We start from the raw sequence: 20,540 nt of genomic DNA on the forward strand, positions 1-20,540 counted from the left end.
TGGCACTCTCTGTTGAATCAGACACCCATTGTGTGAGAGAAAGCGTGTGTGTGTGTGTGCTGACATTTTATTAATGAGACATGAAATCCATGCAGGAAACCAGGGGAGGCAATCCCAGCTTTGATTGGTCCTGAGCTGAGACACCGCAGGAAATGAAAAGGCTGAAACGATCGCAGAGAGACATGAGACAGAGTGATTGAGCAGAGTTAGGGGGAGAGACGTCTCGTGTGTTTTACTATCGTTAAAGATGCTGAAACAACGTCTGCCTGCAATCAGCAGCTTAATGGAAAAGTTCAATCATGTTCCAAACCCATATAACATACTTCCTTTTGTGGGACATTTCAGAGAAATGTTTACACTGCTCTATAGTTATGAAAGTGAATGAGGACAGACAGTTATGTATTATTAATTTCTAATTTTCATTTACATTTGTTTAAAACTTTCATTATCAATTAATCATCGTCATCATCATTTAATTAATGAAAATGTTTTTAAAATGCAGTTTCAGCTTTAAGTTCTTATAATTTTGTGTACATTTTAAAAATAAATTTTTCATCTAATATTTATATTTTATTTCAGTTTTATTCAAATATATATATATTTAAAGTTTTAGTTTCATTAATCAGTTTTACATGGATAAAATCTACATTTAAAAAAAAATGAATTTCATTCAGAAATATGTCAGATTTTAGAAGTAAAATTGTTTGCAAATGCTGCTTAAATTTGAACTTTTTTTCACTTTTTTGTGTACATTTTTAAATTAAATAAATCTAATGATTTTTTATTTATTTTTTTATTTCAGTAAACAAAACAAAACAAAATTACAACTTTAGTTTAGTAACAACACTTTCATTAATCAATTCCACATGGATAAAATCTACTTTTTTTTTTCAGTATCCTGTTTCATTTAGAAATATGTCAGATTTTAGAAGTCAAATGGGGTGTAGCTTTAACTTGAACTTTATTTGAGTTATTTTAGATGATTTACATTTGAAATATTTCAAGTAATATTTATATTTTAGTTTGTTTTAACTTTATTCAGGCAATAGAAATTATTTTTAATAGTTTTGGTTTAACCACACTGCATTAAAATCAAGTCCTGGATTACATTTTCCATTCTCGTTCCATATCCTGTTTCATTCAGAAATGTGTCAGATTTAAAAGTAAAAATGGGTTGCAGTTGCGGCTTCATGTTGACTTTAAACTGTCACAGATTTGTGATAGTCTCAGATTTTGTTACAGGTTGTTACAGCTGTGTGCAGGTGACAGGTGTATCAGAATGTTTACCTCTTATTCTCCCTGATTGGTCAGACTGCAGACAGTGGCCACACCCCTCTGTATGATACCACCCCTCATGTGACCCGGCCTGCAGGGAAAGAGACACACACTCAGCCTGAAGGGGCTCAGATCAGTGGCCTCTTCTTGTGAGAGCGGGGTTTGTTTGTGTGTGTGTGTGTGTGTGTGTGAACAGGACAATAACGCTCAGTGTAAATCCAGTGCCGCCCAGATTTTTATAGTTCTTTCTCACAAGCCAATCCGAGCGAGAAACAGCCTTATGCAACCTTAATCAACAACATGGCACTGGCAATCTGCTCCCACACGGCACGGCAGGCTGCTAGTCTGTCAGGTTGAGAGCCGGGCGTCTGTAAAGCGTCTCTGAGGAATTCTGCTCACACGCTGTGATGTAGCAGGGTGAGAATGATCTGATTCAACCTGCTGTGTTACGTCAAAATAAAAGCTTTAGCGTGCTCTGATAAGTAGTTAGGGATTAATCACAGAATAAACGGCTCAGAATAAGAATTATATCAAGAATTAAAGGGCAAAAAGCATCTTAACATGAAAGTAATTTATATGATTTGAAGTCTTTTAAAGCAATGCAGATAATTTGTGGGCGGGTTCTTAAACTGGGTTCATGAATATTAATTAGCTTGCGCTGTTGTTCTGTATTCTATAGTGACGTTGCCTAATTAATATTCATGAGGGAAACATTCATCTTGGTGCTATTTACAAGTTGATTGTCTGTGTAAATGTGCATTGTAGATGTGTCAGTATCATGCCAGTTTTAAGTTTGCTCAGATATTTTTACAGTATTTTTAACATCCTCAGACATAGACCTCCAGGGATTTCAAAATTGAAAGTTCAGCATCAAAATAAGGTAGGAAATAAAACTGAGAAAATCAATTAAATAATTAAAACTGACTGGCCATTTCTGAGCATAAATAATTTCTCCTGAAATCGCAGTCAGGTGTTTATTATTTTCACTCAATTCACAAGCACAAATGATCATGTGACTTCATTTGCATAGTATATGTGTTAGCATAATAAAATGTTCTCATCTGTTGGATCTTGAGAGATTTCAAATTTGATTCCAGTCAAATATAAATTGCTTAAACATTTTGGCCCTTTGTTTCATGTGAATTGGCTGTAAAGATCAGCTGTTGAGTTTTATAATGCACAGTCAACACACACTCATTTTTTTAAAGAAAGCTGGTAAAGTTTGTCCATTGTTGGGTGTTTAACTGTGTGTCTGTTTGAAATGTACTTGTGCTCATGGAACAGTTCAATATGGTTCCATGTTATTTGGCTTGGTCAGGTGCTGGGCCTCTTTCTGTAAACATGGGGTGTTTTATTGGAAAATAAGGTGTTCTGGAAAACATAACAAAAAGGCAGAAAAATATACTGCATATGTTTACAACAGTGAACCTTTGCTACTTTAACAATATGGAGAGCTTTGGTTATCTGTGCTTCATAAGCAAATGTTTGGTTTTGTTTTTATGGGCATATCAGTGTTATTCTTGTATTATTACTTCAGTAAAATACGAGTATTTATTCTTATTTTAATTAAATTAATCTTCAGTTTTCATTTTTAAAATTTTGTACTTTTGTCATTTATATTGTTACTATTTTTTAGCTTTATATCAGTTTTTCTATTTAAATATTCTAATCAGTTTTTTTATCATCTAATATTCATATTTAATATAATTTCAATTAACACATTTTTTTTTTTTATAGTTTTACTTTTAATTAACGATTACAGCATTGGTGCATGTAATTTCAGTTTATTTCCATTAGTTGTCAACATTTGTAAAAAATGAATCGTAAGAAGCGTAAATGTTTTTTAAGTTTAAGTTTATCATCTAATACTCATATTTCATATTATTCCAGCATCTTTTAAAATTTTTATTAACGATAACAACATTGGTTCACATACATTTAATGCAGATTTTGTAAGAGATTTAAGAAATAGTATTTAAAGCTGCCGTCCGTAAGTTTTGCCTCTTTGTCGCCATCTCTGTTTGAAAACCTGGAATTGCAGCTTTTTGTGGAATTATCTCGCTTGCGTGGGTTGTGCTCCGGCACGGCTGCAGCGTGGATGAATCTAATGTTCTGAGGTGAATGTGTGGCAGTCAGTCACGCACCGGTGTGGATGTTTACTGTACTTCGCAATCACAGATTCTAGCCTACGTCTTGGAATATATGAGAATTTTTGCCGTATATTGCCATCTGAACAAGTAAGTAACAAGTCCGCCACATTTGTTCTGACCAACTGAGGAAAAAAGCATTACCATAAATCTCGCTACCAATGGTGATTTAATTTAAAGGTCGGTTAGCGACCTTTAAATTATCACATATCACATTAAACTGTGCAAATTATTATTATTGTTATACTTTATTCTCAAATTATTAATGTTAACAACATCAGCATTGCGTGATTATGAGTATAGTGTGTATTAGCATGTAGATTTTAATTTCTGTACAGTCTAATCTCTGATTGTCATACCCTTTGAATTTCATATTAAGAAATTCTTTTAACCCAAAAAGTTTTCTTTAAAATACAAATCTTGTGTAATCCCAGGCTATCTGTAATCAGAAGCACATTTAAAACTGGAATATAATTTAATTTCATTCACACGTGTTTTATAAACACATAATCCTTTCTGGATCACAATCCACCATCAAAATGATACATTTAATTATTCTAGCTGCTGTGAGAAAAGGCTAAAAACGATCTGTCACCAGCAGGATCCTCAGTAAAATGCGATAGCCTAGTAGCCGGGACAACTTCTTTATATTTACAGACATGACGTAATGACGCATTGCCATGCTCGAATTTCCCGCGAAAACCTACTCGTACCACTCAAATTAGAAAACATTATTATAAGCTAACTGTTGTGAATCGGGCTAAAGTAAGGTGATAGTTTTGAACACTGGCTGATTATGTACTTGCTCAAATATTGATTTCAGATCATTTTTAACCAAAAAAGGTTACAGACTGCAGCTTTAAGTTATTGTTTAATTGATCTTTTTGCTATGTTTTTAGACTGCTGTGCTTAAAGAAACAGTTAAATATCGACAAAATTTCCCATTTTGACAGAAACCTTTCCTTTAAGATATAGAAAAGGAAGACAATAAATTTGTTAAAAAAAAAATTTAAAAAGACAGTAAATTATTCATGCCCAAAACACCATTAGCTCTGGAACAAGATGACACTTTTGGCCGACCCACAAAACCAAATAGACGGTTTGGCTTCAGCAGTACTCAGATAAAACCAGATTGATTTATTCAGTCAAGATCTGGCAACCAATCTTATTAGTTGTGTGAGCTGTGTCTATGACAGATGCAATACACTTGTTTAAAGCCATAACCAGCATTAGCTTATCATTCAATTTGCAGAAGGCTGGAGCAGAATTGATTTGCGTGTCAGTTTGTGCTTCTCTAGGAAAGATTTCAGCAAGCGCCAGACCGAAATGAGCAATTTCTAACCTAAAAATACCCTTTGTAAATGAATTTTGTGGTCAATATGTTCGATAGAGTGATTAAAATATAGCTGCCCCCAAAATAGTTTTGTTTACACCGTTGCCTACAAATAGTTTTAGGTATTTCCTCATTTGTTCTAGTGATTTGTATGTGCATGTGTATTTGTCACGCAGAGCCCAAGGCCGCAATCTTCGTTTATCAAACCACACTGGTTGTCACGTTTCCATGGCAACCCTCAGGAAGATGATGAGACGACTGTCTGGCATCATTCTGGCCGCTGCGTCTCTGATGTGACCTCTGGTTCACGGCCTGCATTAATGCATGGCTGCATTGCGCCGAAGACGTTATTGGAAGTTGGTTGGACAGTTAGCTTGCTGGTTGAGACTCTTTGAGCGGTTAATGCGCTGTTGTTGTTTGATGGTTGCTGTGGGTTTGTGTAATGTGATTGGGTGAGTCAACAAGGTTTCTTTCTCTTAAATGGGTCAGTGTATTAAACCCACATGGCAGATGGACCAGCCCGAGAAAAGAGAGCATAAAGAATGACCGAGTAATGAAACGGAAGGATGAGGCAAGATATTAATGAAAACCCAAAGATGGAACAAGCAACTTAAATGTGATCTAAAAGAATAAAATGAAAAGGCTCTTGTTCTCTGTTGGTTTAACTCCAGGGGCTGTTTTAATGCGTCCTCCGGGGTTGACTTTGCTTGAGATTTGTCTGAATTAGACGATCAGCTCCCGCCAGGACAAATATCCCTCGCTTAGTTTCCTAGAGACCCGTTGGTCTGATTCACAGAGACAGCGGTATTGTAGAAAGCAGGGGGAAAACGCTCAGCCAGTCCAGTGAAGTTCAGACTCAGTTTAGTAGATGATTTGGCTGAAAACTTGTCTAGAACATGTCTGAGTCATATTTCATACAGATAACAAGAGAAATGAGAAACAAACTGTATTTTGCCTGAAGAAACTGAAGCCTGTTTTTTTTAGGACTTTTAACACTTTACAGTAAGGTTTCATTTGTTAACATCAGTTAACTACATTAGTTTTTCTTAATTAATATTTTAATTTATTTATACATTTGTAAGATCAAAAATTATATGCTAACATTAGTTAATGGACTGTGAACTAACAAAAACATGAAGAATTAACAAAAGTTAATAAATGCTATAAAAATATATATTTTTCATTATTAGTTCATGTTAGTTAATGTATTAAATTAGCATTTTTCATTAAACTTAACAGTTTCAGCAAAAAAAGACCTAGAAATAAGCCTTTTCTGTTTATATATTAGATCTAAAAATATGACACAAATAAATAAAAAATATAGTACTATATAATATAATAATTAAAAATATAATAATTCTTAAAGTGACTCATTCTTTAACACATATCAGTCTTTTAATGCAGAGGAGCTCTTCATGTGACAGAATCCCTCTTTGAGATGAAAAGAGTATGACAGTGTGTTAAAATCACACAGTGATTCTGCGAAGTTCATGTCCAATTAGACTTTACGGATGGAACAGTATGAGATGAGGGGGAAAGAGTGCTAAAAACATCTTAAACATTGTGCATGGTTTGAATAGCAGCAGGCAGCATCCAAAATTAACTTTATGTGAGAAAATGAAATGAGTACATTTTTAATTTCAGAAATTTCAGACTTCACCTTTAAATGAACCACTGTGTTTTTATTTTAGCTGCAGTGTTTGTATTTGTCTGATTTGGCACACACATGCGCTGGCATGTTGAGGTGCGGTGCATGTGGGCATTTTGTGTTTGAATGCAGACGTTTCGTAACCCTTCCCCCGCAATCATTTCTGTCATATCTCTACTGCAAACAGAAACAGCAAACCGTTTTTAAGTTGACATGCAGTTCAGAAGTGTTTTTCAGGTAGCTAAAGACAGACACGAGTCACCTGATGATAAGTGTGATTGAGTGTGTCAGAGGTTGGTAATAGTGTTTTTTTTTTTTTTTTTTTTTTTTTCTGTAGTAAGCAGCTCCTGGAATCTGTAAAATCACTGTATAGTCAGCAGTCTGCATGGAGAGAGAGAGAGAAGACTATATTTTAAAACATTATTTTAAGACTTGTACTAAAGCTATGAAACTATTTTTATTTATTGTATATTTTATATAAATTTTGGATTTATTGTGTTTAAATATTGCTGAAATAATACAAGAATAAGCATAAGTTAACAAGTAAAAAAATATATACAGCTATGGGTAAAAACAGATATATTAGGTCAAATCGAGCATATTAAGTAATAAAAAATGCAAAAATTATTAAAATGCAGAACAAATAATAACAACAACAATTATTATTATTTTAAATATATAATGTTTAATATAACTGTATGTGAATAATTTATAATTATCATACGTCTGTGTGTGTATGTATACTATATATTATTATTATTATTATTATATATAGTGACGATTTCACTATTGAATTATCTATATTAATACTAATAATAATTATTATTCTGCATTGTTGTTTTGAATTTTTAATAATTATTTCTTTGCATTTTTTTAAAACTTAGTATGCACTGTTACACCCAATTAATTTGTTTATATTTTAATGCTTATTAACATATTGTATTATTCCTAAATTATTTCCTTTGTAGAAATTGAATCTACATCGGCTACCTCTAAGGTTTCATTGCTGTTTCAGTTTTTAGGGGTTTTGGAGCAGAGAAATACCGTATGTACAATACATTTAGGTGTACTGAGAATCTGGTCTGACACATTCAACCTACTCAAGTACATATTTACACACTTCATACACATACTTTTGTTCTTGCTTTCACTGATTGCATAAGGAAATGATGAGGAGCGTTCCTCATTTATAGAGCAAGCGGTCGCTGGGAGTTTTCGTGTGGGCTGAAAAACCCCATGGCAGAGTGTCATTAATTCATGGTTAGCAGCTTACACACACACACACACACACAAAAACAGAGATAGTCTCACTTACCATTTAATATGGCGAGTGCATCCCGGGCCGTTTCCGGCACATGTTGGAGACGGGTTAAGGCCTCACCCGAGGCTATCTGCAAATGTCTTTCGTATGAAAGGAGCCTGTCTGCTAGCTTTACCTCATGACCTGTTTACAATAATGAGTCTCAGAAGTGCCCTATCCGCTGGGGGCAAAGACAGCAGGCCAGTCCTGAGCTCAGACAGAACAAACACATCACATGCTCACTGACAGAGAGATGTGTGGGACGCGGATGAAGGAAGGAGTCTGTCAAAATTCTGTCATTGTTTACCTTATGCATAATACTTTATATTGGTAACTAGTCCATTATTAGCTGAAATACTGTACGATTGAAAATTGATACATTAAAAAATAAATATGTAATTGTGCATATTCATTTTTCTTATTTTTACATTCAGATCATTGTACCTTTGCCATCATTTAACGCTCAAAGATTTTTGAAAACACTAAAAAAATGCAGTTTTGTAATTGTACAATGTAATCTGTATCAAAGATTGTTAATATAAAAATGAATATATTTTACTGTGCATTATAATGTTGTGATGCCTAACTTCAACTGAAACATTGAAAACAGCTGATTTTACTCTATACTGGCAAAATATGGGTACTTCAAAAAAAAAATGTGTTCAGTGAGATTTTTTCATTTTTTTAAAAAGTGTTTCATACTCACCAAGGCTGCATACATTTGATCAAAAACAGAAAAGTACATAAATAGAATGTATTATATATATGTATATATATATATATATATATATATATATATATATATATGTACCTGTCACTATTGACCACTTTGGATACACAGTCTTTACATTTTCTATAATATTTCATAAAATAAATAATCAGAGTAAACGATGACAGAATTTACACATTTTGAGGTGAAGTCTATCTCTAAAGCAAAGAGACATGGTGGAAGCAACTCAGCAACAGTCCATTAACACACCGGAGTCTGAGAGACACAGATTTGTCAGACTCATTTGGGAGTCCATTGGCTGCTCTAAAGTGTGGCTACACAAGATTTATGTGTGTCACTGATTTGCCCCACTTACTTTAACAGTTCCCCACTGTGTCCCAGCAAAAACACGCCAATGTGCAGGTGGTGTGTGTGTGTGTTGTCACTGAGGAAAACTGTGCCCTTGAACAATGCATCTCACCCCAGGAGTCTCCACGGAGACGTACAGAAATCCCTCTGGACAGAAAACACATGCTAAATTGCAAGATGGCGTTCATTTATTTGCATGCACTCGGATGCAATCCATGCACATGTTAAATATATTCCTGCTTACCTGTGCACTTGTTTTCTCAGGCTCTGCTGTCGGCCTCAAACCGCATGATACGGGGAGGGTCATTTCTTCTCATTAAAATTCTGCCATCAGTCTTTGTGCCGCTGCAGGCAGCTCTCAGGTCTTTATTAATTGCCGTGGGATACTGTATCGACTCAAATTCTCTGCCGCTGTCCGGACTCCAGCGTGCTCTGGGTTACTATCGAAAAATGCGGCATTTGATCATGCTTTATCACAGCGGCTAATGCAGAAAGCATTTTATTCACACCCTGCCTGATGAATGATGCAGCCTGAGAGGTTACCAGGGAGAAAGACTCGTGTGCAGTGATAATGCAGCACAAAATAGTTGTTTTTTAGCATCAGGGATTTGAATAAAAATTTTTATGCATAAATGAAAGTGTATGTTTTGGGTGTTGTAACTCTCAAATTTTGTTCTTAAATTTATAATATGATTTTAGCTTCTTTGCAGTTCAGCTGTGGTATGATGAACAAATTGTGTGCCTTGTTTTGTGGTCTTGGCTTTTTTTTTTAAGTTGGAAAAAAAAAAGTGGTAAAATTGGGGTCGGTAAGATCTCATTTCTTTTTTTTTTTTGAAAGAAAATAATACTTTTAATAAGGAAGGTTGCATTAAAGTGACATAATTTAAATAAAATAAATGCTGTTATTTTAAACTTTCTTTTAATCAGATAATCCTGAAAAAAATATTGTATATTCTTGGAATAACCTGAACTAACAAATTCCTGGTCAGTTCCGATGCATGGAATCCCCCTTCCTTTTTTCTCACTGCATATCCAGTTTCACTTATAAATATGTCAAATTATAGAAGTAAAAATGTTTGCGTATGCAGTTTCTCGTTGAGAACCTAAATGGGTTAAATTGTGATTTTATGCTGCAAATACTCCATGCAGTTCACATTCAGCTCAAATTTAGACTAAAATTGTATGCACAATTATGCAAAATTTCCTGAAATGGTTTTAGATTAAACTTCATTTGAACTACCCTACTTTATTCCTGATATTTTAGCAGTGTTGGTGTTTGAACATTGCAGGACCGCAGGGCTCCGTCTGTAAGCGCTGTGTGTTATATATGCGTTGTGCTGCTTTAGCGAATTAGCAGCAGCACCCACTTCATTTTCTCAATGAAGAGCATCAGCGGCTGTGCGTGGGTGTTTTTGTGGAGTATCTTATCTCACTGGAGCAGCGCTGATAGCAGAGCTGAGACTGAATGAATCCTCGTGGCTTTTCCTGTCCAGAAGTAGCCCACGACATCTGCCCTCCAGATAGAGAAGATACGCTCGAAAGCTTGCTCTGAATATCTGATGCTTTACTATCAAGCATCACTTTCAGTATTAGTTTGGGTTAAAAGCATGATGCATAACTTATCTAGTCTTGTCCTCTGCTAAATGTGTCAGTCACATAATAAATAATCTGCTTTTCCCAAAAATACCCATTCAGGTTTAATCATGCACGTTATATCTTTTAACACCTCTAAATTCACAGATTAATTCAGATGCAAGGATGGTTTAGCTCAGTTTAACCCGCTTGATAGTTTGTGTAACACTTCAAATCCAAAAACTAAATAAGATTAAAATAAATAATCATGTCTAATCTGTGTGAAAGTGAGGTTTATGAGTTTGCATCTCACTCTGTTTTAAATAGTAGTACAGAGACGCGTTCGTACTGGAACTGTATTTGAAAGGTTTTGGTGACATCTAGTGGAGAAGTTATGAAACATTTTTCCATGATAGGACTGTATGTCTTTCTGTTCTGTTGTTTTTGAGTAGACTGTAATGTAGAGTCACATTTAATTAAGGAAATGACACTAAATGATATGAATATTTCTAAATAACCTGCTGATATGTTCACTTCTTCTCTTGCAGACACAATGGTCCTTGTTTTTTTCCTGACAGTAACAACTCTACAACCAAACATATCCATTTCAACAGAAGCAAATGACAATGGTAAGTGCTCATCATTATTTGGAGTTAACATAATAATAGTATTACCGGTAATAATAAAATGAGCATTGCTGTTTTCCTCTCTTAATCCTTTCAGTTCTAAATGCAGAGCGACAAATTTGTCATATACCAGAAATAGTTTAAGCAATTTAACCTTCACTGAAGATAAAAAAAAAAGTATGTTCTTCTCAAGAGTACTTGATTCTGATTGGTCAGTCACATCATTTTGCAGTCAAATAGTGCAAAATTTTAGATTAATTAATTCATTCATTTATTTCCTCCCTTCCTTCATTTTAATTAATTAAATCAATTAATTAAGAGTTATATCTCCTACTTAACTATAAACTTTTTTTTTTTTTTTTTTAATGCCAGTTTCCCATTAATTTAAATATTTTGATATAAAGTCATTTGTTTGAAAACCAGCTTATGTGAAAAAAAACAGCAGTTTCACTTAAGGTGGTGCTAGATTTCATACTTATTTATTTTTTTAAATATATGTTTAAATATATATTATTATAACATATTTATATCTTTATACTATATTATAACATATATTATTTCTTTTGGCTACAGATTGATATCAAATGTGTTACTGTAGCTCATATGGCAATGCCAACATCAGAAATTTGGTATGATGATTATTTATTTGACTATTATTTATTAATTTACTTATAAACATATTTTTTCAGACCTTTTTTTACAGAAATAATTAGTCCTTTCATATATATATATATATATATATATATATATTATTAGACATTTGTCATTTTTTCATTTTCAGACTTTTTTTTATGTTTTCAATTTCTTTTTTTTAAAGTGATTACAACCTCTAAGAATTGATTTCACAATGTAGGCATTACTCACACAATGACAGAAATAGTCATGGAAACTCAGTGGCCAAAACCAGCTTTTTGTTGTTGTGTAACATTTCTCAGCGAGGTGATTTTTGAATCCTCCCTGGTCGTGTTCAGCATTTCTGCATCACATAAGCATCAGTGTGGCCGTGTGGATTTGTGTTAAATCTGCAGTGGATTACTCAGGCTGTGATTTTGGGCTGCAGTAAAGTGCTGATCTCAGGGTTAAGCGGGTGATTCATGTCAAACCTGCTGTTAAATGAATGAGCGACGCTTATCCCGCAGTCAAAACAGCACCGGGCTCTCTATTAAATCACTAATAATGCCTTGGCTTGACTGGCTGCCATACCTCACCGAAACGCTCAGCGCCGGAGCAGCTAAGTGTGGCTGTTCCGGCTCCAGCGGCTCTGTTCATGGGCCAGTTTCCTGTTCTTTTGTTCGCTGTGGGTTTAACTGCCTCTCCTTCTTCCTTTAGGGGACACGGTGCAGTCCAGCGCACCCATCCTGCCCATACTGCTGGGTCTGTGCGTCTTGGTGCTTTTTCTGGGGTTGCTGACCTGGTTTTGCCTCAGGTACGACACACACACAAACGCTCTGAGTCAAAAACTGTGAGTCTGTCATGCTCACAAGCTCCGCCTCTCTGATTAAGGGTGGGTCCAGGAACTGAGACATGCTGTCACACACACACACACACACTCATATATTTATTCATACACTGCCTCACCGAGGTAAACCCTCAGATTTTTACATGGTAGAGAGCGTGTCGTGTAGCGTGTGTTTGTGGAGAAACAGCACCTCTGATGAAAAAGAGCTCGAGTTTTCGTTGGTGAGACAGATTTGACATTAGGATATCATCCCATGTGTTGTCTTCATGTTTAAAACCTTATGTTCTTCATTTCTTTTAGGTTGAAAAACCAGAGGAAAGCTGTCATCACAGCCGTCGACAAGAAAGTACCAAATGGCATCCTGGAAGAGCAAGGTAAGCGGTCACTTTATCTGCTTCGAACTGGTTTAGTTGTTTAAGATATATGATAAAGGCAGCTTGTGGTTTTGAGAGTTCTGTTGCAAGTAAGACGTCTTGGCAAGTTTCACTTTATCAAATGTGCTATATTCGGCTTCCTGTTGCCTCAAGATGTTTTGAGAGCAGGGTGCGAGCTTTTTTGTGAGCTACACGTGCTATTCTATAAGTCGAATGACTATAATTGCACTAAAAGCCACTTTGGCTGAGGTTTATTGGTCATGTTATGATTTTTATGGTGATTTTCGAGGATTATGCTCATCTGCATTCACATTGTTTGAATGAATGACCAAACCTTTGATAAAAACACTTTTTTTTTTTAAATTGTTGTGTTTGATTTACAGATAACACATTTTTATTTCACAAACTGTAGTTTGTATTATTAAATCTCTAAAGTACGGTGAATTCAGGTAGCACAGTCTGCCATTGAGATGACTGAGAAAAAATGGCCCACTTTTAAACGGTTCTATTCGTTAGCATTAGTTAACTGCATTACTTAACAATGAAACATACTTCTAAAGCATTTATTATTCTTAGTTAAAGTTAATTTATTAATGTTGCATTTGCTAACGTTACTCACTGGACTTGAGCTAACATGAACTAACAATGAACAGTTTTATTTTTATTAACTAGAAATACTGTAACAAATGTGTTAGTTAACGCATTAGGTCATACTTTATATTAGATGGCCTTAACTACTATGTACTTACATTAAAATTAATAATTTGATACAATGTACTTATTGTGTACGTACATGTTTTTACATTGTACTTATATTTTTAAAAATACCTATATGTAATTACATCTGTAATTAATTTCTGTAATTACATTTATAATTACACTGTTGACCCATCCCTTACACCTTAACCCACCCTTAACGGGCGTTAAACCTACCCATACCACCAAACCTGTCCCTAACCTTACCCGTATCACACCTCAATTGCAGCAATAGTGTTTTGCAATACAATATGAACACAATAAGTACATTGTACTTATTTTTTGATGTAAGTGCATAGTAGTTAAGGCCACCTAATATAAAGTGTGACTGTTTATTGTTTTGTTTGATAGATACAGAGGTGTAACAAGGGGAAACATACTGTAATGCTACTATTTGTGGTTTCATTATAAATATTTCCTCAAAAATAATTCAAATCGGACTAAAACCACGTGAAAGAGGAAGACGGTTCATTTTTAAACAGTTGTTCCTGTTTGCTTTTATTAGAGTTTGCTTGTTTGACACAAAAACTGTGACTCATGGTTAGCCAAACATCACGAAAGAGCTGTGTTTAAGACAAGAATTGGGTTTCTTAGACAGCAGTGAGATTAAATGGAGATCAAACTGAGACTTGGGATTTAGTCCCCAGAATCTCAGTGTTCTCCTGAGAGACAGACTCTCATAATATCCTCTAGATGTTCAGATCTCAAACTGTGCTCAGATTTTATGCTTATCTAGAGTCCAGTTGTCGCCGCAGATTGTGTGTCTTGTCGAAAGTCTAGCAGATTTATGTAATAGACTTCCTCTGCACTCTTTCTCCTACTATCCTGACGGAAATCTCTCTCAAGGAATATTTTGTGAGCCAAGACAAGAAACGACACACTCTAAACAGTCAGGAAACGCCAGTGTTAAATGACATTTACTGTGTTGAATCCAGTTGGCATTTCGATGTTTCGGTGTTCAGTTGAACGTCACACCTATGTAAAGGAAGTGGTTTACCGACTTTCTCCAGCTTTCTGTGCCACCATTCAAAAAATACAGTAATATTGTGAAATATTATTACAATTTCAAATAACTGTTTTCAGTGTGAATCTATTTTATAATGTAATTTATTCCTGTGATCAAAGCTGAATTCTCAGCATCATTACAGTCTTCAGAGTCACATGATCCTTCAGAAATCATTCTAATATGCTGATTCTAATATAGGTTTTATTTCTTTAAGTCTAAGCGCTGATGTAACACCAGTCACTATGTGTGTGTTTGTGTGTGCTGTATGTTGTATAGAGGAATATTTAGATGTGGATAAAGATGAGGATGAGGATGATCTTGGCTGGCCGTCAGAAGGTCAGGTATATGTGATGTCTCATGAACGGGCATGCAGTTTATATTCTAAACTCTATAATATCTAACATCTCACCCGCTCTAACCTCTAACCTAATGGTTGTGGGTTTCTTTTGGTGCTATGAGGGTCACTGGTGGTTTTCCGATTTATGTTTAGGAAGTATATGCATATGCTGCTTTAAATATGCCTATAGTTCTTTTACAAAGGCATGCTTTTATTAAATTCAATTAAATAAAATGATGGTGTGAGCATGCTTGTTTGTTTGTTTGTTGTTTGTTTGTTTCCTGGGTGACAAAACCATAACCATAAGTTTGACGTGATATTCTTCAAATAAAAATGTATTTAGCAGTCTGCTGTTAGATATGGGACAATTTCTTGTCTAAATTATGGAATTTAACATTCTGAATCTAATTCTAGAGATTTTATTTTACCCTAATATCAAACCCAATCATATTGATTGCTAAAACAGACCAAATTTATGCACACACCTACACACACACACACACACACACACACATACACACCAGTAATGAAAGACTATATGAAACAAGGACAGGGAATGTGGTGTCCTCAAATAGTAATCAGAAAGTTTCTGTTTTTATACAGCGGTTCTATAAACAAAAAGTCAGTTTCAGATATAATACAGTTAAATGTTTATTTTTTTCACTACTTATGTAGTGAAACAAACCGTGGAACCTGTCAATCAAATTAATAAAATGTGTGTGTGTGTGTGTGTGTGTGTGTGTGTTTATGTCTCAGCTCAGAGGTGATTGTAGAAACCGTAAAGTAAATATGTATTTTAGCCATGAAATCTCCTAGAAATTCTTTATTTTTCATGTGTTTGTTTTTAACATTCATGTACTGTATTCTTCCACAGAGCAACAGACGGTGGTCTTACTGCCCAGATCCCCTTCCACATCCAAAACATATATCCCCATTCCTGTAGACAACTTGGAAGAAGAGTATCGGATACGCTCGGCCGATGATGGGAAACTCTTCCGGGAAGAGTACAATGTGAGTGTGTTTTGAAAGAATATTGATCATGGATAGAGATATCAAAAAGTTATTGATACCAGGTTGATTAAACGACATTGACAAGAAAAAAAAAAAAAAAGAAAAAAGAAAAACAATCAAAATTGAGAAATTTCTCAATTTCTCATTTTTAATTGAGAAATTGAATTCCAAATGCTTTATAACATATTAGTTTTGCTGTGGTATCAAAAATGGTACACAAATTTAGGCAGTTTTGACAAAAAATGGCTAATTTTAATGCAACTTAACATCATCGAATCAGATTTAATATATTATTTAATAATGATGCAGTGAAGAAAATGCTAGCTATTTTAATTGAGAAATCATTGAAGGCTAAAAACCATTAAATTATTTTAATATATATAACAGCACATTTTAATGATCTGAATCAGTGCAGTGAAGACTTTGCTAGTTATTTAATAATAAAATCATAGAAGTCTAAATGCCAATAATTCAATATTTTGCTTAATATTTATCTATTATTTATTATAGTAGCGTGTTTTGTAGCATACTAGTTTTGCTGTGGTATCAAAATTGATGGTCACACTTTATTTTAAGGTCCAGTTCTCACTATTAAAGCGGTCATATGATGCGATTTCAAGTTTTCCATTCTCTTTGGAGTGTTACAAGCTGTTTTTGCATAGATAAGATCCCTGAAGTTGCAAAGACTAAAGTCTCAAATCCAAAGAGATATTCTTTATAAAAGTTAAGACTCGACCATGCCCTCCTAAAACGCCTCGTTTAAACACACCCCCACATGTCTACTTCATGGTGTGGAAAGATTTGCAAAACACCACCCAAATGTATATGCAAAGAAAGAAGGCGGAACTATTATTCTCGCTGTAGTATTGTTGCTGACGCCATGTCATGGAGACGCTGTGTTTCATTGTGAAAGCACAACTACTTTGTTTGGGCTTCCAAAAGAGGACCCAACTAGAAATCAGTGGTTGAGTTGCATTTACAACACTGTTCCAGAACAGTTCAACCCAAATATTAGAGTGTGTGCAGCGCATTTTACGGAGGACTATTTCCTGAACCTGGGAGTAGCCTGCCAGCTGCTCAAAGACTGTTTCTATATAGTGGGGCAATTCCAACTTTGCAAGGACAATCTGGCGCTTCTGACTCATAGCCTGTAAGTACGTTTTCTTATTTAAAGAATTTGCCACTGACGATTCAAACGCGAGTTTTGAGCTGTGAAGAGTAGTGCTTGTTGTTTGTCGTTTCTCCGATCACAAATGCAGACCTGGTAATGTTTACGCGGCGTGATGCAATGCGACACATAAAAAGACTTTTTATAAAAAGTATAAGTCATTGTAATCAGTAATTATTTCCCCACTGGATGCAACAAATGCCTCATTTATAATGGGTTTTATTGTTTTTGTGTCATCGTGCCGGCACACGGCATCACAATACGATAAGGGGCGTAACATTTCCATCTCACGCTTGAGGTATTCGGCCAATCACAACGCACTGGATAGCTGGCCAATCTGCGTACACCTCGCTTTTCAGAACTATGAGCTTTGTAAAAATCGACACGTTTCACAAAGGCGTGGGCATAGAGGAGCAACAATAATGCACAGTATGTGGAAAATAATGGGTTTTTTTTTAACCTTAAACCACATAAACACATTGCATTACACCAAATACACAAAATAATGTTTTTTTTTTTTTTTTGGCATAGTCAGTATGACCCCTTTAACTAACTATTAACTGTGACTATTGCCTCAATAAACTCCTAGTTTGTTGCTTATTAAAAGTTAGTGAGGTTGTTATGTTTTTGTATGGGGTTGAATTAAGGGATATCTAAAATATGTTAAGTTAAGTCGTGATGTATTGTCAAGTATGGTGACCAATACTCAAAATTGGTGCTTTGCATTTAACCCATCCAAGTGCACACACACAGCAGTGAGTAGTGAACAAATGCACACACCCGGAGCAGTGGGCAGCCATTGCTCCAGCGCCCGGGGAGCAATTAGGGGTTCGGTGCCTTGCTCAAGGGCACCTTAGTCATGGTATCGAAGGTGGAGAGAGTGCTGTTCATTCACAATCCTCACCTTCAATTCCTGCCGGCACGAGAATCGAACCGGCAACCTTCAGGTTACAAGCCCTAACCATTAGGCCACAACTACCCCTATGACTATGCTCGTGCAGAATAAGGCATGAGTACTATTAAACAACCAACATGCTGGTAGAATGCATGCTAGTTAATAGTGAGAATGGGTCCTTAAAATAAAGTGTTACCAAATTGATATTAAGATTCATGAAATTACACTGCTATTAGTATCAATTACTAGATTTTTCATGAAAACACCAATCATGATGATCTGAACATTGTAAAAATAGCCCATTATTGTTGTTTACGCTGATTACATCACTCATGCCGCTGAAAGTTCTGCAGTTTGTCTGGTTTTTCAGTGTGTTTAGTGGCTCAGCTCAGTGGAGAGACTGTTATTTTGTTTGCGGCTCATAAAGAAGCTGATGGTGCATTATGGTGCTGTTATTAACTGTCAGAAGCATGCATTCATATGGATCAGCAAATCCTTCTACATTTGCTGACAGCTCAACTGCTCTCATTTCCCACTGAGAATTACTGGAATTGAGATGCCAAGGAGTCATCAGGCATTGAGTCATTCAAGAAAGCCCCTCTCTCCTGCTTTTAGATGCATGATTCAAGGTTCGCTTCTCTCACAGGCTCGTGATTCAGGAACACACATTGAATGAACCATGTGAATTTTTTGACCCATGGAAACCATGTTTATGCTCAACAATCTTAATGGCCACTTAAACCATTTAAGTTGGAATGGAAGCGGATCTGCTGGTTAAACAATGGCCTATACATACAGGAACAAAGCGCCAGTAATATCTATAACAACAAAATGACAGGTTTGGTGGGAATTTGAACAGCATGATCGGTTTTGCTCAAATGCACAATTCTGTAAGAATTCATGTGTTAAGTTTGGAAGCAATTCAAGTGCAATAAAATGATGTGAAATCAAATAATGTCTCAGGTGCGTGATCAACACACAGCAACGCATTTGTGTAGAGACGAGGGAGTTTAGTATTTACATTAAACACAAAATGCACAGTTTGCAATGAGTGTCAGTTGAATTTAATGTATGAGATGCTTTTAATTATAAAGCAGAAAGTGTACAGCATCTGTTATTCCCTGACTGTATCAAATCCTAATAAAGATCTATTCGACTTGAAATATAAGATTAGATTATGGATGTATGGCAATGGTTTGGTGTTCACATGTATCATTTTATCATTGACAGTCATTACCAGGGGGTTCGACTCAAGGAACATGTGAAGAGGCCAATAAAGAAGAAAACAAGGAGAAGAACAGATATCCAAACATCTTACCTTGTAAGAATTCTCTCTCTTTTTATTTGTCTTTTCTTCTCCTAGTTCACCTGTTGAGTCGGTCTTGAGACAATCTCTCTCTCTCTCCAGTAAAAAAATAATTTAGAAAAAGAACAAACATATTTAATGATGTATTATTTAAAACATAATAATAATTAATAATATAAGCAGATATTAATAAAAAGCAGAATGATTTTCATTACTGTGATGAGGAAATGCTTTAACATTAAAGAAAATTGTGGATTAAATAAAATGGGTAGTCTTCATCTTTTTTCATGCAAAGTATAATTTTTCTCTTTGTTTTGGATTGTAGACATAGTTATTTTTATCCTTTGTGAGATGTTCAAGGTATTTCAGGACCCCAAATGACATTTGCGTAAAAAAAAAAAATCCTTCATCTAAATGGCATAACTTTTTTTCACACGTACTATATCAACACAAAAATTAGAACGAGTCACACTCAGGATGCCCGGGGTTCTGTGTTTTTTAATTTGTCAAATAAAATCACAAAATCACCCACAATGCACAGAAATTAAGTAGCAATAAAATAATCACACACACCCCAATCGAGGCAAATAAATAAAAAAATAAATAAAAAAACTGTACACGTGTAGAGTAAAAAAAAGTGAGTGATATTAAAAAAAACATTCAGTTCGGAATTCAAAAAACAATATAACAACAATTTACAGGATTTTGGTACAAAATCTGAATCAGAAAGAGCTTTATTGCCAAATGTGTTTACACACACACAGAATTTTTCTTGGTGTCAGGAGCTTCCAGTACAGAAAGTACACACATAGTGCAGACATACATATAATTTAAGGTAATAAAACACTAATAATGACGAGAAGAGACAATAAATAAAAAAAATAACTATATCGTAATACAAAATAGTGCAAAAGAAAATATTAATAGACAGAATCGTGAGTGTGCATATGTGCTATTTACAGATGAAAAGGTTTTCGAAGTCACATTTTACACCCCAGACAGCCCCAGTGTACACCCTTAACAAACAGATATTTACCCTTGTATATGATATGAATGATTTCATGATGTAAACGATGCTCTGTTGCTGTGCTGTTGTTGCCCACATGTTGATTGTGGGTGATGTCAGACTGAAGTTTCTAACACGTCTAACGCAACTTCTCCAAATAAAACATGAATCACTTTCAGTTCCTTACGCCCACATCCATGGCATTTAAATTTTTATTTTTTATTTTTAAAAGCTTTTGTCTTG

General features: G+C 35.0%; 1 protein-coding gene across 7 annotated transcripts in view; it reads left to right on the forward strand.

The window, feature by feature from the left end:
• The window catches only part of ptprea (protein tyrosine phosphatase receptor type Ea), an 85,069-nt gene that overhangs the window by 52,334 nt on the left and 12,195 nt on the right, over positions 1–20,540 (forward strand). For 4 of the 7 annotated variants that reach the window (XM_058793557.1, XM_058793556.1, XM_058793559.1 and 1 more), the window contains 6 exons: positions 10,902–10,982; positions 12,309–12,405; positions 12,739–12,812; positions 14,851–14,910; positions 15,786–15,922; positions 19,216–19,306. In XM_058793557.1, the coding sequence (XP_058649540.1) occupies positions 10,907–10,982; positions 12,309–12,405; positions 12,739–12,812; positions 14,851–14,910; positions 15,786–15,922; positions 19,216–19,306 (535 nt within the window). In that variant the 5' untranslated portion in view covers positions 10,902–10,906. Of the gene's footprint in view, positions 1–10,901; positions 10,983–12,308; positions 12,406–12,512; positions 12,660–12,738; positions 12,813–14,850; positions 14,911–15,785; positions 15,923–19,215; positions 19,307–20,540 lie in introns of those variants that run through there. The other 3 variants (XM_058793560.1, XM_058793561.1, XM_058793562.1) reach the window with 3 other exon arrangements.

This window comes from Onychostoma macrolepis, chromosome 12 (genome assembly GCF_012432095.1).
Source record: "Onychostoma macrolepis isolate SWU-2019 chromosome 12, ASM1243209v1, whole genome shotgun sequence".
In the NCBI taxonomy this organism is placed as follows: domain Eukaryota; kingdom Metazoa; phylum Chordata; class Actinopteri; order Cypriniformes; family Cyprinidae; genus Onychostoma; species Onychostoma macrolepis.